We start from the raw sequence: 27,749 nt of genomic DNA, 5'->3' as shown, positions 1-27,749 counted from the left end.
TAAAGGAGCCGAGATTTCGCCAAGGGGAGGACGGTCCTGGCTGAGTGCGCGGAAGGCGAGCGGGGAGCCGGGAGCCCTCGGGCCGTGTTTCTCCGCAGCCACCCGCCTGCCACCTCCCTCCCCCCCCCCCCCCCCCCGCGTACCTGCCCCCGTTTCCACCCGCGGACTTCCAGCCCTCTCCTGGCCGTCTCCGCACCTTCTGCGTGTCTCCGGCTCCGTTCGCTTTCCTCCCGGCCACGCGCTCCCCGGTGCATCCTCCCCTTGCTCCTCTTCCTCCTCCTCCTCCTCCTCCTCTTTCTCCCTCGCCCTGTGCCCCTCAGCCTCGCTCCCGCGCTCCCTCTTCGTCGACCACCTCTCCCAAGTCCACCGGGTCTTCCTCCCGCGGCGGCGCCGGCGCCGAGCCCCTGGCCGCCCATGATGGGCTCCGTGCTCCCGGCTGAGGCCCTGGTGCTCAAAACAGGGCTGAAGGCCCCGGGGCTGGCGCTGGCGGAGGTTATCACCTCCGACATCCTGCACAGCTTTCTCTACGGCCGCTGGCGCAACGTGCTGGGCGAGCAGCTGCTGGAGGACAAGGGTCACCACGCCAGCCCGAAGACCGCCTTCACGGCCGAGGTGCTGGCGCAGTCCTTCTCGGGAGGTGAGTGGCGCCGTCGGGGCAGCGTCCGCGGCTCTGCCCGGCCGCGCCCCGTTTCCAGGCTGGCCGGGAAACGCTGGGTCCCGGGCCGCTGCGCCCGGGCAGGGCGCTCCTCCCTGCGCAGCGCAGCCCAGCTTGGGGGCTGCACCGTCGCCCCTTAGCGGAGCAGAGGCCTCCGGGGCTGCGGGGCGCTCCGGGATCGAATCCCAGCCACCCGCGAGGCCTACCTCGCTCAGCCCAGGCTCCCCTGCCTCTCCGCTCCCCGCCCCACCCTCCGGCCCGGGGCTGGCGGTTTCCCCGGCGTTAAAAGCCTTCCAGGGCGTGTAATAGCAGTTGACTGAGAAAGAACGGGTTTTAAATTCATTTGGTTAACTTGGGCTTGACCCGCGAAAGTTCCCACTTCAAACCCCCCCAAAAAAAACTTTAAAAGACGGCCCGGGGCCGGGCAAGGGGCGGAGGGCGGGCAGGCCGGAGAGAAAAAGCCGCGGAGAGCGAGGGAGAGAAAGAGAGCGAGGAAAGTTTCTTTTCTTTAAGATGTCTCAAGTTCTTTTTCCTCATTCGTCACCCCGCAAACAATATCTGCGCCCGGCGCTGGCGGCCCCGAGCGTCGCCCCCCTTCCCCTTTAAGACTGCTGTTCCTCTCTTAATTTACCGTGAACACTAATTCCATTTCCATTCACGCTATGTCAACCATCTAATCCTCCCTTTTTGTAAGGGGAATTCCTCGGCCCCTTTTAAACAAGTCCCCTCCGCATTGAGATACAATTTACTGCTACAGCTTTCTTCCAGGGCTAATGAATTTAGAATTAGCAATCTCTTTCGAATGGAGCCGGGTGAATGCGATCACTTTAACAGCGTGACAAATTGCCGGGCCGCTCCGCCACGGACACCGTTTAACCCCCCCTTTCAGGCGGCCGGCGAGCCGGCTACTTTCCCAGGTAGCTTAGAGGGGAACCTTGTAGGACACGGAGGCCGCCCCTGCGCGCCTCGCCGCCCTCACCCCTGCTGCGGGGGCCCGCCGGGGGTCTCCCGGGGGCCGGGGGGGGGCCCGCTGGTTCTCCCTCGCCCATCGAGGTGGCTTCGGAGCTCGCCCGATCCGGGTGCGGCCCTCCCCGACCCTCTGGCGCTGGGGAGGAGCGAGCGACCCCGAGCGCGCATCCCGGGGACGGACGGGGAAGCCGGAGCTCAGGGCGCAGAAGCGGGTCCCGGCTTCCGAGCTGGGGATCTGTCCCCAGTGCTGACCGCGTCCGTGCGGGGGACCCGCGCGGTGAGCCTCCCGCCGAAGACCGAGCGAAGAGTCCCCGCTTGGACGTTTACCTCTTCGCCAGACCCGGCCTCAGTTTCCCTGTCTGGAAACACAAAGAGGTTTCGGTGGTCCTGGAGTTTTGCCTGGACGGAAGGCAGCGGGGGCCCTGGGTGTTCGGAGAATTTGTGGAGCGACTTTTAGAAACGAGCCTCAGGGGCTGATGGCATGGCTCGGGGGCGGCGGCAGATAGATAGCTTCACGCGCAAGGGGCTGGGTTCGGTCCTCAGGAACTCTCTGCCCCCAAGAAAAAGAAACGAACCAGAACGCACCGCTTGCTTTTCAGGGGGCGCAGAGGGGTCCTGGGTTACAGCCTGAGGCGGAACCTCTCCCGCCCGCGGGCCGACAGCGCACCGCCGGCGAGATGCTCCGGGGCTGGGGCGGCCTGTCCTCGCGGGCGCCGCGGGGCGGGAGCGAGCCCTGGGTGCGACGGGCAGGGCCTCCGGAGGTGACCGGGTTCCTCTAACACCCCCCCCCCCCCCCCCGGGGTTCAGAAACTGTCCAGCCTGGTGCTGCCGGCGGAGGTGATCATCGCCCAGAGTTCCATCCCCGGCGAGGGCCTGGGCATCTTCTCCAAGACGTGGATCAAGGCAGGCACTGAGATGGGGCCCTTCACGGGCCGCGTCATCGCCCCGGAGCACGTGGATATCTGCAAGAACAACAACCTGATGTGGGAGGTAGGCCGGAGCTTCGGGAAGGGGTGCGGGCTGGCAGGTGGGCTGAGCCTCTGCGGAAGGAGGGGGCGGTTTGTCGCCACTGGTGTCAGAAAGGAGCCCTGTCTGGCCCCTGCCGAGGAGAGGAGCTTCGGGTCTCCCTGGGAGCTGTGAAGGCTGCTTTCCCTTTGAACACTCTCTGGGGTAAGACCCTCTCGGCCTGGCGCTTTCTCCCCCAATGCAGCCTTCCCTTTTGCGGGCTTTGGGAAATATCTGCTTCCTGAGCCTCCCAAACAGGGCTGTTGGCCTTACTTCACGGGATCCAGAGGGGCTCTGGTGAACTCGCCGGGGAAGATGCTGTCTCTACCCTCATGCTGGCCTAAGAGGCAGCAAGAATGGGTCTCTGGGGCTGGCCTGTAGGGAAGCCTGGCTGGAATGGAGGAGAGGGGAAGATGGGTGGTTTTTGACAATCCCAGGCCTGATGGCATCCAGAATAACCACAGCTGACCTGGTGTTGAGTCAGCAGTCTGATTCCCCAGGCTGCACACAGTGAGCTCATCTCCTCAGCCCTCACAGCTATTACTCTCATTTTGCACAAGAAATGGGCATCCGAAAGGCTTCCATCCCTGGCCTTTTGACTCTAGCCCACCTCCAACAGGGATGCCAGTGAGACACTCCCCCCCCCCTTAGGACAGAGCCGGTCCTCCCTCGCTCTTCCCTGACAGACCTGCACACCCACAGTGGCCAGATGGCACACCTTCTTCTAGATCGCATGCCGACCCGCAGCCCCACCTGGCAGGGGCCCAGTGTGATACCGTGCAGCTGTTTCAGCTGTTCACAGGCACTGGATGAAGAGAGCAGAGGGATGACCCCAGACCTTGCCTTCTCCCTCCCCTGGACACCTGGGCCTAGGGGGTGTCTTCCAGCTGTTGTCCAGTCAGGAAGCTAGGGTGTGGCTTGACCTCTAGGGACCCTTAGAAGTTTCACAGAGGGGCTTAAGCCAGGCCGAGGGACCCCAGAGAGCTAGTCTTGCCTCCCAAGCTCCTGCATCCCTTTCTGAGGCTCCGTACTTCCCAGTGCTCTGCAGTGAACCGCTGTACCTTCAAGGACAGGTAGCAAAGAGCAAGTTACCTGCTTAGAGATCTCTTGGAGACCCTTTTCTTCTGGGAGTGGGAGGGCCCAGTCACAGTGAGCCCATGGGTCCCTGAAGACTGACTCCCTGTTTACCCCTTCCCTCAAACAGACAAGTTACTGTGCCCCTAACCTGGGCTGGAAGATGACAACAGCTTTATCCACTTCCCAGAGCTGTTGGGAGAAAGGAGAATGTTTACAGAAGGGTCGGGCCTGAGTCACACCTATTTGTATGGCCCAGTCCTGCCTCAACCCATCACTGCTCCACTTGTGCCTAGGTATTCAACGAGGATGGCACAGTACGCTACTTCATTGATGCCAGCCAGGAAGATCACCGAAGCTGGATGACCTACATCAAGTGTGCCCGGAATGAGCAGGAGCAGAACCTGGAGGTGGTACAAATAGGCACCAGCATCTTCTACAAGGCCATTGAGGTAAGCCATGTACTGTTACACAGGGACGGATGGGGGCATGCATTGGCGAGGATTTCGAAAAAGCAGTGTGTCCTGTGACACAAGGAAGACAGAAGGACATTAGCGCTGGCCCGACTGGCTCTGCCCGGGTGGAGGGCTGAGGCTCATGTACCATGACTGCCAAGAGTATGCCCTCTGTGGGAAACTTGCTGAAACAGCTGGGAGAGGGTGAGGCCTACAAGTTGATGCTGGGGTGAATGTATCAGACATAGAGGAGAGAATGCAGGGGTTCGGGAGGCAGATCAGGTGGAAGCTGGCTGGGGCTGTGCTTGAGGATAATAAAGGCCGAGTGTCCACATGGTTTAGCTGCTTGTCATCTCTTATTCTGGGGCTGGTGGCGTGTGGCTCAGTAGTCTGTCTCAGCGGTAGATCACGGTGTTAGTTAGATCACTGAGTCCCATGGACTGACCTCACACAACTTCGAGAGGAGGATCTTGAGTTTATCCACAGCTCCTGGACATAAAACCTGCCATTTCTTGAGTGCCAAAAGCTCTCAACCATCTCTGCTGGGGAGTGTTAGCTGGGGAAAGGCTCGGGGCATGGTGTGTGGGAGTCTTCTAAAGTGGACAAAAGTGAAACCAGGCTCAGGGTCTGAGAAGGGAAAGGAGGCAGTCCTGAGGATGGGAGATGCCTGGCAGAGGCAGAAAGCATCAGGGAAGGTAGTGAGGGAGGGGCCGCTGGGCAATGATTCCCGAGGCGGGGCGCATCAGCACGGTTGGTTCTTTGAACAGAGTCCCTTGCCGTGCAACTTGGCTGTGTCTTGCCCTGGATGTGGGAAATTGTCTAATTCTGTGTCGGGTAGCAGGGTGACCCACCACATTTTTCTGGATCTTGCCCTTTTGTTAGCTTGTTTTGGAAGTCCCTCCATGGGGGAACGGCCCTGGGCTTGGTTGCTCTTCAAGGTCAGAGGAGAACTTCCTTTCTAGCTACACTCCAGTTACTGGCAATGACTCTGAGCCTGACGTCTGGCCTCTTCTGGGTGTCTCTGCCTGCTAACTTCTGGGACGGGAGTCTTATTGCTCTGGAACGACCAGACCCTTAGCCTCTGACAGGGGTAGTAGTAGAATAGAGCCTTTACCTCATCCTTGTGTGGCCAGGGCCTGGGTCAACCCCAGGGAGATCAGGGCGTAGGGAGTAAGGAAAGACAGGCAGGTCTGCCACGGGACTTCAGAAATGCTAAGGGGTGAAGAGTATTGGTGTAGCTCAGGCAGGACCAGCATGATGCCTGTGATCCTCCAACTGACAGCCACCTCCTAGAATTGGCTTTTGATACAGTTGAACCCCCCCCCATAGCAAAGTACATCCCCTCTGACTCTCTTACACACACACACATATTCACACACCCAGAGACACATGCAAACACACTTATATATATACACAAACACATATGCACACACACACATACATACATACACACACACACACACACACACACACACAGAAACAGGAGACTGGCCAAGAACACCTGTGTCAGGTGGCCTGAATCTCATGGGCAAGAAGGGAAAAGACTATTTCCAGGGAGGAAAAGTTCATCTGCGTTTATCAGAAATTTAAGTTTATGAAAGAACAGGCCATGTACACACATCTATGTAGCACACACATTATTACATGTATGGTGTATCATACACACACCTCTCACATGGGATTGCAGTGTTTAGAATGAACCATCCTGCTAAGAAGGGGCTGTTTACGTGACAGATAAGGAAACACAAGCATTTGCAAATTACTTTGCTTTCTTTTGTCTAGTATTTTTTATATTTTTATTTTTTTTAAATTTGAGACAGGGTCTCACCTCTGTCTCCATTTAGAATTGCTTGATTTTGTATTTGTGGAAATATCCTAGAGTAGCAACAGTGCATTCTTTCTGCTGAAGAGAGCCATTTCTCCCGTGTTTTGGCAAGTAACGGGTTACCGTTATGAAATATAAAAAGAGCTTGTGAGTGGCAGGAAGACCAAGTAAGCAGGTCATGGCAAAGGTCTACCTAGTGAGCTCCAGGCCAGCCTGGGGCTGCACAGTGAGCCTGGCCAGCCCGGAACTCACCTAGCCCTGGCTGGCCCGGAACCCACAGTGATTTGCATGGTTCAGCCTCCAGAGTGCTGGAATCAAAGGCGTTCACCCCCATACACAGCCCCAAATTACTTTTCACAAATGAAGTCAGGCGCATTTTTTTTTTCATACCAGCATTTCTTTCAAATTATTTTTATTTTTAAAAACAATGTCAGAATTGCACTTACACGTTCCGATGTGACCAGACATATTTGTGCTCGCCCAGGCAGCTCCTGGGAAGTCTTGAATAATCAGCTGTTTGTTCTCTGTGTGTGCTGTTAGCGGAGAAGAAGGACCTTTGCCATGATCTGTTTACTTGGTCTTCCTGCCACTCACAGCACTATTTATATTTCATAACGGTAACCCGGTAACCCGTTACTTGCCAAAACAGGGGGGAAATGGCTCTCTTCAGCAGGAAGAATACACTGTTGCCACTCTAGGACATTTCCACAAATACAAAATCACGCAACTCTAAATGGAGACAGAGGTGAGTGGGTTTGGAAGCTCAGGCCAGCCCTAGGGTCCTGCTACAAATTCTGCCTCCCAGGTGTGTGGGGGGGGAAGGGGTCGCAACCTTCTGGCTTGACTTCCACCTGGACACCCAGCCCTGCCTCAGGTGCCTCACAGGGCATTTCTAGAAAGCACCCAGCACACAGTCAGGGGACACTAAATATTGAATGAATAAATGTGTCTGATGGGGTGTCCACCTCTTCCAGGAAAACAAAACTGGCTCATTCAGGAAGCAAGTGATTTGCCCAAGAAACCATCACAAGAGAAAGCTTGGGGAATCTGTTGTCACTGTTTGGAGGGGTTTACAATGGGAAGAAAATCCTCAGTCTTCCCCATTTTTGTTTCATTGTATTGCTTGGCAAATGGTTGCCCTGAAATGTGGCTTTCTCGTTTTCTCTTGTTTCAGGGCAGCTGAGCCTTTTGTTTTTCTTAGAGCATCACCTCCTTACTCAGCTCTGAGAATAAGCACCATTTTCCTTTTGACCTTGCTCAGTAGTGGCTCTGATGATTACCATCATTAATGATCAGCACCATTAATGATGCTACCTAGAGCATCTCTCCTGTGCCGACATTACACAATGTTTTCAAGGGCCTTAGCAACTCTGTGGTTTTGTAGCGCAGACTGAGCCCAGGGCTTCTTTCTTCCTTCCTTTCTTTCTTTTTCATTTTTTATTTTTTCGTGGTACCACGAATTGAACGCAGGACCTTATCCGTGCTGAATAGGCCCAGTAATGCTGATCCCTGTCCCCATTTTAATGATGAAGAAATGAAGGTTCAAGGTTTGAAGAGATTCTGAGCTGTGATTTGAACCGCAGTCCATCTGCTGCAGAGCTAGAGTGTGCACGGCCGGGCTGTGTGGCCTCCCTGGCCAGCATCTTCTTGTTGGAGTTCTATTAATTGGCGTGTCAGGACATCTGTGCACAATGGAAACTGATGATCATCCAGATGACACAGAGATGCTTCTGTGTCACCCCGGGAAGGGCAGGTGTCAGGGCCTCCCTGGAGCATGGTCAATGGGGTGTCATGAATTTGTATTAGGAAAGCAAACCTGAAAGCCTGTCATTGCCCTTCTGTCATTGAAATGGGGCAGGACTCAAGTTAAGGCTGGTGAGAAGGTTAAAAACTAGGCAGAGGTCATGAGGCTTGCCAGCAGGAGCCAGGCAGTGCTATTTCCCTCGGTTTGACAGAGTGGATCTTACGAAATGGGGATAAGTTCCTTTGGGGATTGCTTGATCCATGGTTATGTCCCAATCCAATCTCCTGTTCCCAGAAACATGAATGACCGGCTGACTCAGGCTCCCAGTCCTAGCACAGAGCCTAGCCTGGACCAGCTAACCTCAGTAGGAGTAGTGCCTGTGAGCGGCCTGCCAGGGACTGTGGCTGTTGAATGCCTTGAGCTGGTCTCTGGACAGTATGTCCAGGATCTCAGAGAAGAGGGTGCAAGTTGCAGAGTCTTTTGGGCTCCGACGCAGGCTTTTGGTGGGTGCAGGACACACCCAGAGAGCACCCCCAACAGCTGAGCATCTGGAGCAGGAGAGGAGAAGCTCCCCATTACTCTGTGGCACAGTTAGTTACACCGCTACCCCCAGGAGCTTTAATGTTTAAGTTGAATAAAATTAATTTTAGTGTTCAGTAAGTGGCGTTCGGTAGGGGCGCCAGACTCTGAAGTGGTCCCCGTTTCTCTGTGAAGGTGACATGGGCCTCTCCTGCTGCTCAGAGCCTTTAGCCGTCTAGGGATTTTTGATTGCCAATTCCAGCACATTCTATTTACTAGGCTTCCTTTCTTGAGAAGCCTTATGATTGTTGCCGCTGTTGTGTATGTGTAGAAGTGATGCACACTCATTTTTAAAGTAGATTGTGTAAAACTAGAAGTAACATTGTCTCTTCATATTGATCTCTTAAAGCCTAAATCAGCATTATTTCAAATTCTCAAAATTACCTTTTATTTTTCTTCTTGAAAAACACACCGAGAGAGGCATAGGCAACAGCTGGGCCTCCAGGGCAGAAGAGAGAGAAACGGTCCATTATTTACCCTGTGGCACAGTTATACCTTTATGTCCATGAAGTTTAATTTAAGTTGGATAAAAGAATTTTAGTGTTTATTTATTACATTTTAAAAATCTGCATTTTATCATGTGTATGCCTACTTTGCATGCATCGTCTGTAGCTGCGTCTTGTATGTGTCTGCAGTCCCCAGATACCAGAAGAGGGTGTCGGATCACCTGGAACTGAAGTCACGGATGACTGTGTGCCACCGTCTTGTGGGAGCTGGGATTTGACCCAGGTCCTCTGGAAGAGCAGCCAGTACTTTTGATTGCTGAATCACATTCCAGGCCCTACTTACTTACTTTTGAGACACACGAACTCATGTAGCTCTCCATATTTAGGTAGAGATGACCTTGAACTTTCTCCTGCTTCTAACTCCTCAGTGCTGGGATTATGGTGGTGCCACACCACATCTGGCTTACATGGGGCTGAGGACAAGACCCAGGGCTTCAGACACTCTAGAAAGCATTCTACCCACTGAGGAATGCCTCGGTCTCAAGCCTGTGCTTAGTGGCATAGAAGGCAAAGGCCGGGTCACCATGGACCTCTACTCTGACCGTGGCCCTCAGCTTTACCGCAGTGATTCAAAGTGCCCAGGCCATTGCCTGTTTCTCGGGAGGAAAGAGCAGCAATTCTGTACCTTCTCAGTTCAGAGAGCTTTGTGCTTGCGCCCGCGATCTGACATCTATCAGGGAGGCCTGTGAAATAGGGGCTGTTCTGTTTTCACAAGTGCAATAACCGAGTGTGACAAAATGACTCGCTTGGCAGGCGCAGAGCCTGAGTCCCATCCCCCATGCGTGCTCAGCAGTGGGGTGGGCGGGTAGACCTCCGTAGCAGGAGGCCTACAGGCTGCTCCAGCAGACACGCTTCCCGACTTCTGAGGTCACACAGGGACTGGTGACACGAAATCCATCTTATAGAGGCTCTTTCCCAATCCATAGCTTTAAAACAAACAAACAGACAAACAAAAAACCCATTGATCGATATCTTAGAATACTTGGACTCCATCATCTTCTTTGAGGAGTCACAGAGCCTTTTCTTCTCTCCTCCTCTTTAAGGAGAGGCCTCCAGCTCTGATCCTCTGGTCTCTCGGGTGAAAGCCCAGTGACCATGACTGCGAGGGAGAGGCCAGAGGCCTCTAGCTCTGGAGCCAGCCAGGTTCCAAGCTGTCTCATTTTGCTTGTGTTTACAAATTGTGCTTGTTTTCCATATTTAACCTCCCCAGTGGAACTGGCCACAGGCACACACGAACACATGCACGCTCCTAGTCTGCTGCGATGCCAAAGGCTACGGGCTGTTGTGAAGGGACACGGCGACCTCAGGCTGAGTCTCAGGAGGGGAGCAGTTCCTTTCCTTGGGCCCCTCTCAGCTCAATCTCCTTTCAGAGCCTGGTGGATGGTCTTGGGAAGGAGGTGTCCTCTGGGCTCCCCGCAGGGTGGGTGGACCCGAGGCTCTCAGGCTTGCATGGAAGGGAAGACTCCCTCCTTGACTAGCACTCTGAGGTAGTTCCAGACACTTCTGGGTGGAGTCCCATGTGATTTCTCTTTGGATATATGCTCTGTGTGTGTATGCTCGTGTGGGGTATGAATGTACATATGTGTGTGCACACGTGTGGAGACCAGACATCAGTCTCAGGTGCTGTTGCTCGGAAACCTTGTTCTTTGAGACAGGCTTTCTCACTGGCTTAGGGCCTGGCAATCAGTCTGGACTGCTGGCCAGCGAACTCCAGGGCTCTGTGTCTGCAGTGGGATTACAAGCGTACACCTTGTTTCTTCATGTGGGCTCCGGGGCTCAACCTCATGACCTTATGCTTACAAAGCAAAAACTTACTATCTGAGCTATCTCCGCAATCTCATAGGATCTCCTGTGCTTCAGCTAAAAGAGAACCCCACCGAGAAAGAAGATAGCCGTTGTCAGGCACTGTATCAGTTTCTCTGGGCACCCCACACAGTGACCTCCAGGAGCAGTGGCCTCAAGAGAGAGATGGGCTTTTCTCTCTCCTGTGTGTCCTACCTGGCTGGGGTCCAGAGAGCAGGCTTTTTAGCTCCCCTGGATTGTCCCTGCCAAACTCTCTTGATCAACAGCTGTGATCACGGAGTGCAGCCAAGGCTGGTCAGAGGCTCTGGGGCTTCTCGATGAGGGACCTAGGACACAGGGAAACGTTTTGGTTAAGGCTGTTTTGGTATTTCCAGAGGTGGAGGTTTTTGTCAATCCCAAGGTGTCTTTTTTAGCAGCTGCCACGTGGTACATGAAGTCCTGTGGAGAGAGCCCTGTGCCGTGTGACTCAGTGCTGCCCGTGGGCGCTTGGGATGAGAGCTGTTTCTGGAACATTTTCAGGCAGGGTGTAGGCACAGGGCACCCCACAGCTCACACTCCTTAGAAACATCTGGCTCAGCCTTACGGCCCTGAAGGCTGACTGACTGACTCTAATTCCTCTGGATATAGATATAAAAGGAAAATTTTTTTTCTAGGTTTTCATCTTCTGTTACTTCTGTTTGTGAGATTTTTTCCCCTTCTTTTTTTTTTTTTTTTTTTTTTCAAGACAGAGTTTTTCTGTGTAGTCTTGGCTGTCCTGGACTCATTTTGTAGGCCAGACAAACCTCAAACCTCCCCAAGTGCTGGGATTACAGGCATGTGCCACCTTGGAAGGGAAGACTCGCTCCCTGACCAGTACTCTGAGGTAGTTCCAGACACTTCTGGGTGGAGTCCCATGTGGTTTCTCTTTGGATATATGCTCTGTGTGTGTATGCTCGTGTGGCTGGCTTTCCCCTTCTTTCTGAGACTCGGTCTTGTGCATTCCGGGTTGGTCTCTATGTAGCCAAGAATGACCTTGAACTTCTGGTGGCCCTGCCTCCACCTCCTGAGTGCTGGGGTGGCACTGACTAGCAGGAGTGATTTCTGCAGACCTGGGGATCTAGTCCAGACCTTCGCACATGCTAAGCAAGCATTCTACCAACTGAGCTACTCCCCTATCCCAGGGTTCCTTCTCACCCCCCGCCCCCCGTGGCGAACAAAGGGGACCTTCACTATCCTGGGGGGCCTTCACCATCTACACAGCCTGGGACAGGTCAGTGAGATAGCTCCAGCTTTGGCTCTCTCTCTCGGGGCTGGGTGGGCAGAAATGTGCAGAGATCCCTGCCTTCTGCCAGCAGCTGCCACCCTCCTGACCTCCCCTTGCCTCTCTTTCTGCAGATGATCCCTCCAGATCAGGAACTGCTGGTGTGGTATGGAAACTCCCACAACACCTTCCTGGGCATCCCTGGTGTGCCGGGACTGGAGGAGGAACAGAAGAAAAACAAGCATGGTAGGTATTCACCATGGGGTCTTGGTGACAATGATCCAAAGAGGGAGGAGGGAGAGGACAGGGGGCCTCCTAACCTCTGAGGATACTTCTTCAGCTCTGGTAGCATTATACACATGGGACCTAATGGTCAAAAATAAGGCCTCTTCCCCCAGAGCAGCTAGCTTGGGCTGAGCACGGCGAAAAGGCAGGCAATCTTGCTTTCTGAACCAGACAGATGAAGCAGACCAGGTAGACTGCTGTGGGCAGACGAGGAAACCCAACAGGGTGATGAGGTATGGCTGGAGAACTGGGCAGGACAGCAGAAACATGTAATTGATTTCTAGCTGTTTAGACTGCCTTTGTGCCTCAGTTTCCTCAGCTGTAAAGAAGTGGTGAGGACATCTCTGTGTCCAGCTCTATCCAGGTCCTGGTGTAGGGCCAGCCTGATCTACAGAGCTAGTTCCGGGACAGCCAGGGCTACACAGAGAAACCCTGTCGCAAAATATGAAGGTGGGTGGAGGGGAAGAAGGCGCAGCCTGAGGCTCAGGGGCTAGTGTTTTCCTTGAATGCTCCTGCTGCCTCCATTTGTAATAAGAAAATGGACAGATAGTAGTTTCCAGGTACAATGAGTGAATCTTTGTGAAGTGAATAGAGGAGAGGGCTTTTTAGGGGCCTCATAGTTGCTGTTCTTTATGGATGGCCTGTTAGGACCCAGGCATTTCTCACATTCACATAAAGTAAAGTGCTCACTCAGCACAGAAAAAACCAATCTTCCAGTGACTACAGTTTTTCTGATGAACTTGCAAAATCCCGCTAGCCCTTAGTGGTCTACAAGAATTTTTTTTCTTTTTTTAACTTTATTTTCTTTTTACACTTTACTTACTTTGTGTGCATCTAGGCATGTGAGCGCATGTGAGGGTCAGAGGACGCTAGTGGGTGTCGGTGGCAAATGAATGCCTTTAGCTCTACACACACATACACTTTTTTTTTTTTTTTTTTTTTCTCTGTGAGACGGGGTTTTTATATGTAGCCCTGGCTGGCCTGAAACATACAGAGATCTGCCTGCTTCTGCCTCCCCAAGTGCTGGGACTAAGGGCGTGCGCCACCAAGCCAGGACTGTCTCCTATTTTTCAGAGGAGAAAGCTTAGGTTTCCTGGGGTCAGATCCAGGTTGGAGACTTGCTGCAATTAGGCCCCAGCCACGGATCGCGGCGCCCTCCGGGCTGTGTGGCCCAAGGTCTGCGGGAAGTACAGTACGGGGGACGGGGCTCAGCCAGCGTGGGTGCTAACAGGGCTGCTTTCTCTCCCTCCCGCCCGCTCCGTGGGCCCCGCGTTCCGCCCGCACGGCCAGAGGACTTCCACCCGGCGGACTCCGCGACCGGCACCGCCGGCCGCATGCGCTGCGTCATCTGCCACCGCGGCTTCAACTCGCGCAGCAACCTGCGCTCGCACATGCGCATCCACACGCTGGACAAGCCCTTCGTGTGCCGCTTCTGCAACCGCCGCTTTAGCCAGTCGTCCACGCTGCGCAACCACGTGCGCCTGCACACGGGCGAGCGCCCCTACAAGTGCCAGGTGTGCCAGAGCGCCTACTCGCAGCTGGCCGGCCTGCGCGCGCACCAGAAGAGCGCGCGCCACCGGCCGCCCAGCACCGCGCTGCAGGCTCACTCGCCCGCGCTGCCGGCGCCCCACGCTCACGCGCCTGCGCTCGCCGCCGCCGCCGCGGCCGCCGCCGCCGCCGCGCATCACCTGCCCGCCATGGTACTGTGAGCGCCGCGCACGCGCCCCACGCGCACGCGCCTCCCGCCGCCTCCGAGGCGGACCTGACCTCCCCGTCCCACCCCCGCGCCGCGCGCCGCAGACGCGGCCGCCACCCGGACCTCACTCCTGATCTGCCTCGCAGGGGAGGGCGCCGAGGGGCGACGTCCTCTTTACCCAGGCCGCCCGGCTGGTGTGGCTGGCTGTCGCCTCTTCTTGGGAGCAGGTCCCCACGCCCGGCCCCATCCCGGACATCTTTCTACCAGATGACGGGGGCGGGGGGGGGGAGGGGGCACACAGACGATCTCCAAAGAGAGCTTAGTAGTTGGGAGTGGAAGGGAGAGCCACCTCCTTGGCCCAGGGTGGGCCCGGGGCGGGCAGTGCTCATCTCTGCCTCCTGGGAATGGTGTCTTGATGTGTTGCGAGTGGAGGGAACGACGTTGACAATTGGCGTTGAAGAGTGATTAGCACAGAGAGGGAGACCTGCTCGTCCCAGGCCCTGCTTCAGGCTACTTTCCCCAGCACCTGGCTGGCTCCCAGTGATGGACGAGACGCCAATACACTCTGAAGCGTGCTGGGCAGATTGAGAGTGGGGACACAAGGGACATTCGCCATAGCCCCTAGGCAAGACCCTGTCTCCTTTGGAGCCTCAGTTTCCCCATCTATAGACCGCGGGAGTTAGACCAGTGCCCCTTCTAAAGTTCTGCCGGCCTTTGAGCTTAGGAAGGGAGAGGCATCTTCACCCCCACTCTACTGAGCACCCAAACCAGAGAATGAGCGATCATGCAGGCTGTCTGGAGCCGAGGTTAGCTTTTCTGCGAAGAAAGCCCATCTGAGGCGCGCGGGGCCCAGGGTTCTTACCCAAGAGACCACACGGCCACGCGCCCCTGCCCACGCCTTTCCCTGCTCTGACCGTGTCATCTCAAACGTCAGAGCACGTGAGAGACACGCCCTCTGGTGTCATCTCAAACCTTGTCATTTACCAGAATCCCCCAACACACACTCCTTCCACACACCAGGGCGTTTGTAATATTAAAAACAAAACAAAACAAAAAAACCCACAAGACTATAATAATATTAACAAAAAGTATAAAATGTATAGAGTTTTCAAGAAAGTGTGTTCTACTCCCAGAAAACGGTCACTTTAACTTTGTAAATGTTTATCTAAGATGCTATTTACGAAACTGTGATATATATTATTTGATTGTATATGTACAACTGTAAATACATTTGTACTTCTCTTGTATTCTAAAATAAAAATTACTTGGAAGATGTATTGTTTGGCCCCTGAACGGGTGCATGCCCTTTGTCTGGGACATTTACAAACACGGAAAGTGGAAAAACAGTGGAAATGGCTGGAGGGGTTGTTCCACTGACTGCTGCTAAAATTCACTGCGGTACCCTCTGTAAGGAAAAGCTGGTGTCCCTAAGAGAAGCCACAGTGCAGTATGTAGGGATCATGAAGGAGCAGGACAGAATCCTCATCATTTAGCTGGCTGCAGCCAGGGTTCCCTCCTGAGCAAATTACCCACCTACACTTCACTTAGGATTTTTTGTTTGTTTGTTTGTTTGTTTGTTTGTTTTTGTGACCAACCTGGAGAGGTTTAAGGAGGCAGAGATGAGCCCCAAGGATCGCCAGGAGTCTTGGACTTCCCAAGTTATCTGCCACACTCATTTTCAGATGGAGTGACTTCTTTTCCTGTACTGTGACAGCATTGACAAGAGCAACTTAAGGGTGAAAAGGTTTATGTTGGCTGGAGGTCGAAGGTATAGTACATATGGAGCTTCAAGGAGCTGCTCAGATCACGTCCTCAGTAAGAAGAGAGCGCTGAATGAAGGTTGATCAGCCCCTTTTCCCACCCAGGATCCTCAGCAGGGAACAGTGCCACCCACCGTGGGTGAGTCCTTCTACCTCCGTCAGCATAATCGTGGTAACCCCTATACGCATGCTCAGAGGCTCCTAGATCCTGTCAAGCTGACATCACTAACCATCAAATCTACCTTAGTGAAGACCAAGGGGCAGGAAGGCCAGGGAGGGTCCTGTGTTTCAGCCTTTGTGAGCGATAATGGAATCATCTTTTTTTTTTTTCTTTTTTTTTCTTTTAGATTTATTATGTATACAATGTTCTGCCTGCATGTCCACCTGCATATCAGAAGAGGGCACCGGATCTCATTATAGATGGTTGTGAGCCACCTCGTGGCTGCTGGGAATTGAACTCCGAATCTCTAGAAGAGCAGCAGTACTCTTAACCTCTGAGGCATCTCTCCAGCCCCGGAATCACCCTTTCGAATAGATTGGACCCGTGGGCACACCTCCCCTCCCCGTGTGCACTCACCCAGCCTTGTTCCTGTGCACTTGGGAACTGACACTTGTTCACAGACACCCTCTATGGAAGTTCTGGTGTGGCGTGTGTGACCAAAGACCCTTATATTTTGGGGGACATGGCACAGAGGCCCATCTGGGAGGTTGGCTTGCAGGTCCTGTGACTTTTCCCCCAGGCTCCTCCCTTCTAAGCTCTCCCCTCCCTTCCACGCATTAGCCTTTGAGCTCTTCCCACTGCACACTCCCCCGGCCCAGTCTTTTGTTCTCTTGACCAGAGGTCATCTATGCTGAGTCCTATTTTCCCCATATGTCCGTGGGTGCAGTGTTGAGTCTCCCACGAGTGAAGTTCATTTCCTGAAGGCATTTCTGCTGGCGTCAAAGTTCCAAGAAATCAGTAGAGCCTTTAAGCAAAAAGCTAATTTGTCCTATATAGGGGCCTCTGCTGGGCTGCAGAACCCACCCGGTGGCAATATTCTGCAATTGCAGCCCGGACTGCCTCAGGCTTGTGCATAGGCAGATTGCTTCAGCAGGGATGTGAAAACTGCCCCTAGGGTGCCAAGAGAAACAGATGCCGGACTGGGATCCTGAGGAGTTCGCTCGCCAGGTGGAGGCCCGCTCTGAAAAGCTGCACCTCTTATGCTTGCAGCCGCCCCCCCCACGCCGCAGGAACTCGTAGCCCCTCACCCCAAGGGCGCAGCCCCCACCCCAGAGGTAAGTTTTGAGGCAATATCTGCAAACTAGCCCCATGGTCGGGCACTTGAACAAATGCATTTCGAGAGTGTCCCCAAACACTGATGGGCTGAGTTCCCTCCCCCACTTCCTGTTTATTTGATGTCCTTATGAAAGTATGGACATAGCAGATCACGCGCTTGTGTCATTCAAGTGCAAAGCAAGGTTTCAGCTCAGGTGTCTGACCCGAGAGGTCATGCTCTTGGGGGTCAGGCCAAGAAATTCTGGTCAAATTGAAGAGTCAGTCCAAAGGGCTTTATTCCCCTCCCATGATGACACAGTGTACTTTGAATTTGTATTGATTGTGACCTCTAGTTTTCCTGGTACAATCCTGACCCTCCTAAACCCTCCCCTACCCGCCTCCATGCTCCAGAGAGTATCACTGTCCCTTCTCCCTCCGAATCCTTCCTGTACCCTGTAACTTCACATCTCTTGAACTATGGGAACAAAAATGCGGGGTGTGTCTTGCAATTGGCTTGTTGACAGCCTGTTGGTGGGTGGAGTAGGTTACAGACAATGGCCAACAGCACAGGGACCCAGGGCCTTCACATGACAGCCTCAGCTCACACTCACTATGTCTTCAACTCACATAATCTTTCTAGTGCCTTGTTATCCCTAGGCTAGTTTCTGGGTATGACCATGTTGTCTGTGAATGAAAACATTTTTCATTTCTAGTTGGTGTTGTTTATTTTTGTGACAGAGCCTCAGTGCGTGGCTCTGGCTGGCCTAGGACTCACTATACAGACCCAACTGGCCTTGAACTCATGGAGACCCACCTGTCTCTGTGCTTTAGTTACTGTTCTATTGCTGTGAAGAGACACCACGACCATGGCAACTCTTATAGAAGAAAGCATTTTGTTTGATTGTTGTTGTCTTTTTGAGACAGTTTCACCGTGTAGCCCTGGCTGTCCTGGAATGCACTGTGTAGACAAGGCTGACTTCAAACTCACAGAAATCCGTTTGCTTCCACCTCCAGAGTGCTGGGATTAAAGCTATGTACCACCATCACCATGTCTGTCTAAAAGAAAGCATTTAAGTGGGGGCTTGCTGACAGCTGTAGAGAGTTAGCTTATGATTATCATGGTGGAAAACAGACAGGCTTGATGCTGGAGCAGAAGCTGAGAGCTTTGCATCCTGATTTACAGGCAGCAGGCAGAGAGAGGGACACTGGGCCTGGTGTGGGCTTTTGAAACCTCAAAGCTCACTCCCAGTGACACAGATCCTCCAACAAGACCACACCTCCTAATCCTTCCCAAACAGTCCATCAAGGGGTGTGGAGGGGAGGACAGGGGGACCAAGCATTCAAATATATAAGCCTATGGGGGGGGCATCCTCATTCCAGCTGTCTTGCTCGGCTTCCAGAATGCTTTTTATTACTTTATTTCTTTTCTGGCTTTTGAGTCAGGGTCTTCTATGTATCCTATGCTGGTCTTGAATTCACTATGTAGCCCAGGCTGGCTTTAAATACAAAGCAATCCTTCTGCCCCAGCCTCCTGAGTGTTGAGATGACTGTGACACAGCAAATTCTCTCTGGAGAACCAAGTTCTGATGTCAGGTAAATCTGTTCTTCTTTTTATTTTCATAGCAATAGGGCCCAAGCCTCAGGCATCACACACACACTAGGAATAGCTTTAATCACTCAAAGGATAACCTGTATTTTATTTCTTCTTGCTCGGGAACCCCTGTCACAGAGGATTCTAGGCAGAGGGAAATGTTTGACTTTGAAACCCTACCCAGCCATTTCTTGTGTGATCCTGGGCAATGAACTAACATCTCTGTGCCTCAGGCTTCTCTCACGGAACTTGGGGTGATATTTAGCTCTAAGGATGTCACAAGATCACAGGTACAAACAAATACAGCACATGAGTGTGTGCCTGGCACATAGTAGGTGCTCAGTAAATACAAGGATGCCTTTGTTAGGTAAGTGGGGTTGTAGTTTTTGCCAACAACAACAATAACCCAGTACATTCCTCAGAGAACATCAATTACTTGCTCCTTCAAACCTTCCCTGTATTCTACCCTCAGATCTCCTGAACTAGGAGAGCAGATACTGTGAGTACGCCTCGGAGCTGGCCTGCTGGGACATGCGTCTGTGCATGGGTGGAGAAAGTTCCCGACAATAGCTGGCAAGTTGCCATGCCTGACTGCTTCCTTCCATCATGGCCATCTCAGGGGAGTCTGGCCTCTTCCATGTTCGTTCAGAGCTTCAGAAGCAAGTACTCCAGGAGGGCAGGGGAAGCTGCATGGGCTGTCCTGACTGGGCCTTGGTCACACACAGGCACTTCTGACGTGTGCCTCTAGAGAGGCAGGCACAGGTCCAGCACAAACAAGGGAAGGAATTGAAGAACTCTGGGACTGTAAAATGTTCATGATCCCACTTAGGACACAGGAGGGTGGAGGAGACAATGAGGTGGCTCAGCAGGTAAGGGAGCTTGTGAGGAAGCTGACAACTCAAGTTCAATCCCCAGGATGCGCAGGATGGCAGAAGAGAACGGACTCCCAGCTGTAGTAGTCCTTTGACCTCTATATACATGTGCCATGTTTCAAGTGTTTTTAAAGAAAGAGTGCTTCAGTGTGCATCCTTGGATAGAAATCTGCACACCTCTGCTTGGAAAATGAATCCAGTCTCTCTTGTCATTTTGGTGGACCACAAAGCAAAGCCAGAGTGCAGGTGAGAACAGGTTCGAAGAGCCCCAGGCTCCAGCTCCTGCTGCTTCTCCTTTCACACTTCTTCAGATGTTCTTGGTGGCCACTTACCCTTGGAACCCACCTGTCCACTTGTCCCAACATCCCACGTCCATGGTTCTTTCACTTCAAGGCTCAGTCAAATGCTACCTTTTTCCAGTGGAGCTTCTCTGGGCTTCCCTTACTGCTCCCTCTGTCATCGCTGAACATCTCAGTACCCTGATTGCTGGGGGAGTAAGGGACCCAGCTTTGTGGTCCCTACAGCACCTGATGGCTGCCTAGTGAATATGTGTATTTATTCATCCTGCAAGTATCTAGTGCTTTCCCCCGCTGCTGCCAGAGTTGCATGGAAGCAGAGGCTCCAGTGCTTTCAAGATTTGGCCTCAGCCGGGAATGATGGTGCATGCTTTTACTCCCAGCACTCTAGAGGCAGGCAGATTTCTGAGTTTGAGGCCAGCCTGGTCTACAGAGTGAGTTCCAGGATAGCCATCTGTCTCAAAGAAACACACACACACACACACACACACTGGCCTCATCTGTAATCCAGCCAAAAAGAGCACTGCTGTGGGAGTGTGATGGATGCCAACATTGCCAAAGGCTGTCCTCGTCCTACCACGTGGCATACACAAAGCCTTAGACAAGTGCCAAGCCAATCTGCAGGCTTGCATCCAACTGCGATGAGTCTACATAGATCAAGTTGGCGAGGGAATTTTGTGCTGAGCACCAGATCAATTAAGGTTGATGACAACAAGAAACTATGGCGCTGCTTGGGCCTCTGTTAAGTTGGCTGAGAGTGGAAGCCACATAAAGTGGTTGGTTGCAGTTGTGTAGTGGTAAAGGAATATGGCAAAGAATCTCAGGCAAAGGCCATCGTTGCAGAGTACTTCAAATGCAAGAAATGAATAGATAATTTTTTTTTTTTTTTAGTCTAAAAACCAAACAAAAATGTACTGAAGGCTGTTTTAAGGGTCCTCGGTATTTGTTTTAAGAAAGTGTTGTAAGACAGGCAGGCATGAAAATAACTATCAAGAAGAAAGAAACAGCTAGGTGGTGGTGGTGGTGGTGTAACTCTTTAATCTCTTTCCTTCCCAACTTGCTCTTTGGTCTCGGTGTTTCATCAAAATGATAGAAACCCTAACTAAGACAAGTTGGTGCCAGGTGTGGGGTATTGCTGTGATTGACTGGGCCATGTTTTGAGGAGGACTGTGGAAGGACTTTGGAGCTTTGGGTTAGAAGAGCCATTGCATACCGAGAGCGCAGTAGGAGCTTGGAAGATGAGAATGCTGAGAGCAGGGCGGAGGTGGATGCCTGGCTTGTGAGGTCTCAGAGGGAAGTTTAAGACTCAGTGGACGCCTGGCTTGTGAGGGGGAAGTTTAAGACTTAATCGGGTCATCTGCTATTTTGAATTAAGATTCCATGGTTCTGGATAGTTGAGGCTGAAGAATCAGCTGTGGTTAACAAGATACCAGAACTACTAAAGGGAAAGTTGGCTTTGCTGGGATACTTGATGCTGGTCTGCAGAGATAAGAAATTAGCTGTGATGAAGAAGAGAGCAGCAAGCTGGGCACAGTGGTGCACGCATGTAATTCCAGCACTTGGGGAGGCAGAGGCAGGTGGATCTTTGTGAGTTCGAGGTCAGCTTGGTCTACAAAATGAGTCCAGGACAGCCCAGGCTACACAGAGAAACCCTGAATTGGAGAGAGAGACAGAGACAGAAACCAGCGTCACTGAGGTGAAATCTTCTGAGAAGCGTTTTATGAGAACATAGAGAAGCTGTGTTCTCAGAGCTTGTGCTGGCAGCTGAGCTTGCCAATGTGTAAGTCACTAAGGTGGTACTGGTTTTGAAGGCATAAGGGGTCATGGAGAGCAGCTGAGGCTTGGCACTGTGAGAGGCGAGGAGAGGCCATTGGTGAAGATGCAGTCTCGGTGGCAGTCAAAGGCCCAGGACTGAAGGGGTCATGCAAAGAAGTTGAACACTTGTCCTGCAGCTGGGATGTAGTGTGCCAGTGGAGAGCTTGTCTAATATCCCCACACTGTGCAAAGTAGATGTGCTATGCATGCCTATAATCCCAGCAGTTGGGAGGTGGAGGCAGGACAATCAGAAGTTCAAGGCCAGCCTTGAATACATGAGACCCTGTCTTCAAACAAATACCAAACAAAACCACCACCACCACCAAAAGTCCTGAGTTTTGGACCATTCTCAGGAAAGGTCTGCTTCTGACTAGGGGAGATTGCAATACACAAGCAAGAAAATTCAGTGTCAAGAAATGAAACGGGGGCTGGAGAGATGGCTCAGAGGTTAAGGGCACCAGCTGCTCTTTGAGAGGTCCTGAGTTCAATTCCCAGCAACCACAGGGTGGCTCACCGCCATCTATAATGAGATCTGGTGCCCTCTTCTGGCATGCAGGTGTACATGCAGACAGAACACTGTATCTATAAGAAATAAATAAATCTTTGAAAGAAATGAAACAGGATCAGTGTCGAAGAAGGACTGAAGGCATCATCCGGGAGAGGAGGTCAGTAGCACCTTCTCCAGGAGCATATAGACATGAGTGAGAAGAAAGCACCCCTGTGAGAGGAAGATCCATGCAGAAAAAGCCCACAACAAACTGATCATGGGCTAGCAATTGGTGGCTTTCATGGGACCAAGGGGAGGCCAGAGCACCTGAGGATACAGGGGACTGAGGACAAGACAAGCAGGAGCTAAGACGAGGCATCCAGATTTGCTTTTTGGTGTCAAGGGAAGTTGCCAGAAGTGTTAAGCATGATCTGATCTTTTCAAAGCTCTCTCTTGCTGTTGTGTGTAGTTGGTATACTGTGTGTGTGTGTGTGTGTGTGAGAGAGAGAGAGAGAGAGAGAGAGAGAGAGAGAGAGAGAAAGAGAGAGAGAGAGAGAGAGAGATATGAAAGTTGGCTGCTGGTAAAATGCTTGCTGTACAAACATGAGTTCAGATCCCCCACACCCACGGAAGACGATGGGCATGGTGGCAAGTGCCTGCAACTTGCTGTAGAAGTAGCTGATTGAAGAGATGAACTTCAAGTTCAACTGAGGCGGAGAAAGAGGCAAGGGAAACTAGGGGGACTTTAGAGGGAAAAGGAACCCCTGTCTTGGGACTCTGGTTGGAGCCTCCTATCAACAAAGAAGGGAGAAGTCCAGTATAGGTAACGTCTGCTTCAGACCTTTCTCTCTTCCTAGCTGTAGGCTGCAGTTTTCTAGGAATCTCACCAGAAACACCATGCCGAGGGTGTGCTCTGAATCTTTGTGCAATCCAAGGCTCCTAGCTCCAGCTAAGCAGACCACAGTTCCATTCCAGGCATCTTCAGAGCCACCCTGTAATTTTTTTTTTTTTTTTGTTTTTGTTTTTCAGGACTGGGTTTCTCTGTGTAGCCCTGACTGTCCTGGAACTTACTAAGTAGACCAGGCTGATCTCATACTCAGAGATCTGCCTGCCTCTTGAGTGCCTGGGATTGAAGGCATGGGCTGCCACCACCTGGGCTTCTATAATTTTACTTATCAAAAGAGAGGAAAAAAGGGGAAAGAGTTTTCCTAACAACCTTTCAACATGTAACTTGAAAGCCATCAAAATGGTATACCTGGATAATGCTAAGAAAATTAATCTTGATATTCTCCCTTGAGGGGCCCATGCACCTCTTTCTCCTAACATAACCCTTTGGCTTAAAGTCTTCATTAAAATGTCTTTGATAAAATTTTCAGTTCTGTTTCACACTGGCCAGTCCTGAGCTTATTTTCCGTGTCAAAGCCACAAACTCTTGCTTGGCCTAAGTCAAGCTTCCTAAAAGATTAAGGTGGTCCTCAGACTGCTGAGGTGATAATGTGGAGCTGTGTCTATCTCCTTACCGCTTCCTCAAAAAAGAGGGTGGAGAACAAGAGAAGACGACACCTAATGCCGACTTCTGACCTCTGTACATCTGTCCCTGCACACAAATGTGTGCCTAAAGACATAAACTAAACACAAGCACACCAAATATAGCAGATCTGATTTGCCTTTGAAGTCACAGACTTCACACTGCACTTTCGCTGAGGAGATGCTGGCTGTGAGGCCCAACAACCTGACTTTGATCCCAGAGGGATCAAAGCCTGCGTGGTGGAGGGACTGAATCTGTTCTTGCTGAACTCGCTGAACTTGCTCAGGAGCCTCAGTTCCCAAATCAACTTGCTCTTTTTATACTTTAAAACAAAACAATAACAACGACAAAACCAAGCAAAGCTTAAGTCCATGTGTTTAATAAGACCCAATCACAGATGTGTTGCTTCCAGGTGCCTGCTCCAACCCCAGATGTGCAGCTGTTTCCAGGTGCCCATTCCACTGCTTGCTGCTGAAAGGGTAAGTGTGGAGCAAAGAGAGCAGCTGGGCGGAAATCTGGTATCTTGAGTTCTAGTCCCAGGTCTCGGTTTGTACTGGAGACTCCATGGCCTCGGGCAACTACTGGAAACAGCATGACCTCTGTCTTCTGGGGTGGCTTAACAGAGGGTCAAGTAACATGCTTATGGAGCACTCAGGGTGGGGCTGGAGGGCACAGCACAGGATCAAGGAGCATCTGGAAGATGTTTGGTTAACGGTGAGGACTCTGAGGAAAAATTGGCGCAGATGGAATGAAGGTGGCTGTCTTTGCTATGTGAATTCTAGTCCTTCCTGGGTCTCAGTTACCTTCTCTATAATTAGGTATCCACAATGTCATCTCATTGCTACAGGCTCTGTGCTATGAGTGCTATGAGGATGAGCAGCATTAAGTCAATGTCTTTCTCCAAAGGATGAAACTGGACCAGTGTTTTGATCTAGGGACCCTCCCCGAGGCCTTGCAGCTTAGGTTAGGATGTCTCAAAGGACACCATCGCCCTCTTATGGCCATAGCTGACTCAACGTCTGGACTCTGGCTGGCTTCCTTCAGGCAGGGAGAAGAGTGAAAGGTCCTGGTTGCTCTGTGACTTCATGTCATTGACTTCCTGGCAGGGTTGACTTTCTTGATAAATGTAGTTGTGAGCATTGGTTAGGATAAAGAATGCTGACCCTTTGGAGATTGACCAGATGCGTCTTCAGGAGGGAGAGGACCAGATTTACTTGACTTCCTGATCACAGTATGTAAGGCCTGTCCACATAAGGTTTAGTTTCCTTTCAAGTCCCCTTTGAGAGGAGAACCATGCTGTTGATTCTGTGAGATTGAAATTTAATGTGTAGGGAATGATGGCACATGCTTCTGGGAGGTCCCAGCCTTTGAGGGGCAAGAGGCACCTAGATCTCTGTGAGTTCAAGGCCAGCTTGGTCTGCATAGCAAGTTTAGTCTAGCTATGGCCACACAGACTTTGCCTCAGAACTAAGGACAAACAAGCCTTGAGCTTCAAAGCTTGCAGGGCTGGGCATATGAGGGTTAGTGAATGGTGGGAGAAGGGGGGAATGCCTCTGTCAAACAGGAGGTTCAGACAAAACCACAGGAGACATCTGTCATATATTTCACCCCCTGCTAAGCAGCACCCACTCGGAGCATAACCGAGTAGAAGCAAAGATCTTTGTGTCGCGTGTACACGTGGCCTCACTGCAGACACACTTAGGGTGGCTGGCTTCTCTTATCACCCAGAAGAGGTCCTTACTAAAGCACAGTGAAAGTCATAAGGCGAGGACCCAAACCAGCACCCAATGGCAGCTCTACTGTAGAATGCAAGGCCTGCTAGGCACAGTATTCACAGGCTCTGTCTTCTGCCTACACTGTTTCCTGTAAATCCTGCCTCCTGATCCTGAATCTAGAGCCTGCAAAGCATTAGATTATAGTGCTTAGAGTTGGATGGGAAACTCAAGGTTCGTTTCTCAATCTCTAGACCTGGGCAGAAATAACTAAGATGATGAAAATGAGATATCTGGGTAAAAATTCATCCTACAGCTTGGCATGGTGGTTCACGCCTGTAATTCCAGCACTTGGGAGGTGGTGGAGGAGCAGGAGTTCAAGCACATCCTGAGTGACAGAGCCAGTTTGAGCCCAGCCTAGATGACATGAGACCCTGTCTTAAAAAATCCTCAACTTGGGACTGGGAACATGGCTCAGTTGTTGACAGCACTGGCTGCACTTCAGAGAACCTTGTTTCGATTCTCAGCACCCATATGGCAGCTCACAAACATCTCTAACTCCAGTTCTAGGGGCTCCAATACTCTCTCTCTCTCTCTCTCTCTTTTTTTCACCAAATTTGGTATATTATTTTGCAACAACAGAAAAAACAAACCCAAGTCCTAAAAACTAATAAAACAACACAACCTAGAGGAGAGGGCATGCAGAGGTTACAGGCAAGGCTAAATAAGTCCTTACAGCTGACTGCTGAACTTTGCTATGATGGTAACAGGAGCTGTCATATTCTTGCCCCAGGACCTCCTTACAGCAAAACAAGTAGGATGCTTTCTCATCTTCACACAAGAGCAGAAGGCCACTCCCAGGGTTCAAGAGCAGAGTAGAGGTGTGCCTGTTGGGTTCTGGTGGCCTCACTGACTCTTTTTTCCAAGCTGCTTATACTTAAGCAACAACCTTCCATAATTTCTGAGTGAGATGGGCACCTTCAAAGCAAAGATGTGGACTTCAGGGTCAGCCGCATTTCTGTGGGTGATGCCAGTAGCTAGCCCAAACCTAAGAGATCCTCCCTTTATGACTGGAAGCTCTTAGTTCAGATCTTGTTCCTGTGAACACACTTGGGGCACAGCATATTGTCCTCCAAGTGTGGGGGTGGAAAGGTACAAGCTGGGAGCAGGAAGAGGGCAATCAGTTTTCCTTTCTTATCAGGTACCCAGGCTTGACCGGCATGGAAATGCAGGCGAACCCAGCCACGTGGGTCAGAAGAAAAGCTTCTCCCATGAACCACACACCACATTTCCTCATGGGCGTCTGGTATGGCACTGTTCGGCATGGCCTCGACTCTGTTGGCATTGGCTGCAATTCTGGCCCAAGATGCCAACATTGCCTCAGAGGCAGTTGTGGTCACAACGTTGGTGCTGACTTCCTCATAGAGAACAGGAGGCTCAGTCAGGGCAGGTACCTGTTCCTCCAGTACAGGGACCACTTCAAGGGAAACTGTCACCTCAGAACACGGCTCTACCATCGCCGCTGTCTTCATTTTTTTCCCAGATGCCTTCACCCTGGCCTCTTTTGGCGAGTCAGGAACATTCTTCAATTGAGGCATTTGCTTTGGAAAAGCCCCTGCAAGGAGTCGTTTATACACCTTTAATTTCTGTCCTTTGGAGCTCAGCTTCCTCTCTTGGCACCATGCCCACAAAACATCTCGATGAGTCAGGTTCACTGGAGGCAGATGTTCTGGACAAGGAGGAATTGGTACCTTCCTACGAGCGTGACCTGGAGTCTCAGGATCCTGTGCTTTCTTCTCTGGTTTATGGCCGCTGTCTTTCACTGGCTTTTTTGTTCTCTCCCCATTGCTGGAGCCTTTGCGGAAGACGTGCTCGGCTGACTAGACATCTGGTGTTCCACTTCTTCCCTCGCCTCTTCTGTGCTGCTCCGATTTGCATAACCTTTTCAGAAAGTACTCACTTTTGGCCTTCAGAAAACTCTTATACCCGAGAAAGCTGGAAATGGTGGATTCTTGGATAGGAGACTTAGAGCTCAGGATTCCGGCTCCTTTCTCCCAGCAGCCTCATCTTCAGATTAGATGAAACCGCCCTCCAATGCTCTCTTATGGCCTCTGTAGGCACCAGATACTCAAATGGTGCAGAGATATACATGCAGAGAAAACGCTTATACGCATAAAACAATAAACCAATCAAAAGCAAAAAAAACACCACCCAAACCACAACCTACTCAAACTTGTGTAATCCCAGCACTTGGGATGTGGAGACAGGAAGATCCGAGTTCAGCAGGGTTATCCTCGACTACACAATGTGTGAGGCCAGTCATACACGGGGGCCTTTCTCAAAAACAAAACCAAACTAGCATCCAAACACCAAACCAATGCTATGTTCCATTGCAAAGTGAGAATTCCTTATTCCACAGGTGCTTTCTTGCCAATAGTAAACATGGCAGCTTGGCGCTCTCCCTTCCTCCTTCAGGTTAATTTAACAGTTGCCAGTAGTTAACATGGCCGCCACACTATACATTCCCATTGGTCGCTGCTCTGAAGGTGGGCGGGAATTGTTGCGCGGGCGTGAGCTGCGCCTGCGCAAGTCATTGG

The 27,749-nt window shown here is 51.6% G+C and overlaps 1 protein-coding gene and 1 pseudogene across 1 annotated transcript; one reads left to right on the top strand and one right to left on the bottom strand.

Annotated features, from left to right (window-relative positions):
- Positions 1-217: 217 nt before the first annotated feature.
- Prdm12 (PR/SET domain 12) lies at positions 218-13,849 on the top strand. Its single transcript, XM_055600676.1, has 6 exons — positions 218-637; positions 1,998-2,005; positions 2,432-2,614; positions 4,000-4,155; positions 11,990-12,101; positions 13,431-13,849. The coding sequence occupies exons 1-6, from the start codon at positions 415-417 to the stop codon at positions 13,847-13,849; spliced, it is 1,101 nt and encodes a 366-aa protein (XP_055456651.1). The 5' UTR covers positions 218-414.
- Positions 13,850-26,216: 12,367 nt separating this feature from the next.
- On the bottom strand, positions 26,217-27,746 carry LOC129671118 (developmental pluripotency-associated protein 4-like; annotated as a pseudogene).
- Positions 27,747-27,749: the final 3 nt, after the last annotated feature.

Source organism: Psammomys obesus, unplaced genomic scaffold (genome assembly GCF_907164565.1).
Source record: "Psammomys obesus unplaced genomic scaffold, mPsaObe1.curated_primary_1811, whole genome shotgun sequence".
NCBI classification, from domain to species: Eukaryota; Metazoa; Chordata; class Mammalia; order Rodentia; family Muridae; genus Psammomys; species Psammomys obesus.
Note: the sequence above shows the minus strand (reverse complement) of the source record. Positions and strands in the feature narration are given on the sequence as shown.

Coding starts and splice junctions, on each gene's coding strand:
- Prdm12 (XM_055600676.1), top strand. CDS start 415: ATGATGGGCTCCGTGCTCCCGGCTGAGGCCCTGGTGCTCAAAACAGGG. Junction 2,615..3,999: donor ACAACAACCTGATGTGGGAG/GTAGGCCGGAGC, acceptor ACTTGTGCCTAG/GTATTCAACGAGGATGGCAC. Junction 4,156..11,989: donor TCTTCTACAAGGCCATTGAG/GTAAGCCATGTA, acceptor CTCTTTCTGCAG/ATGATCCCTCCAGATCAGGA.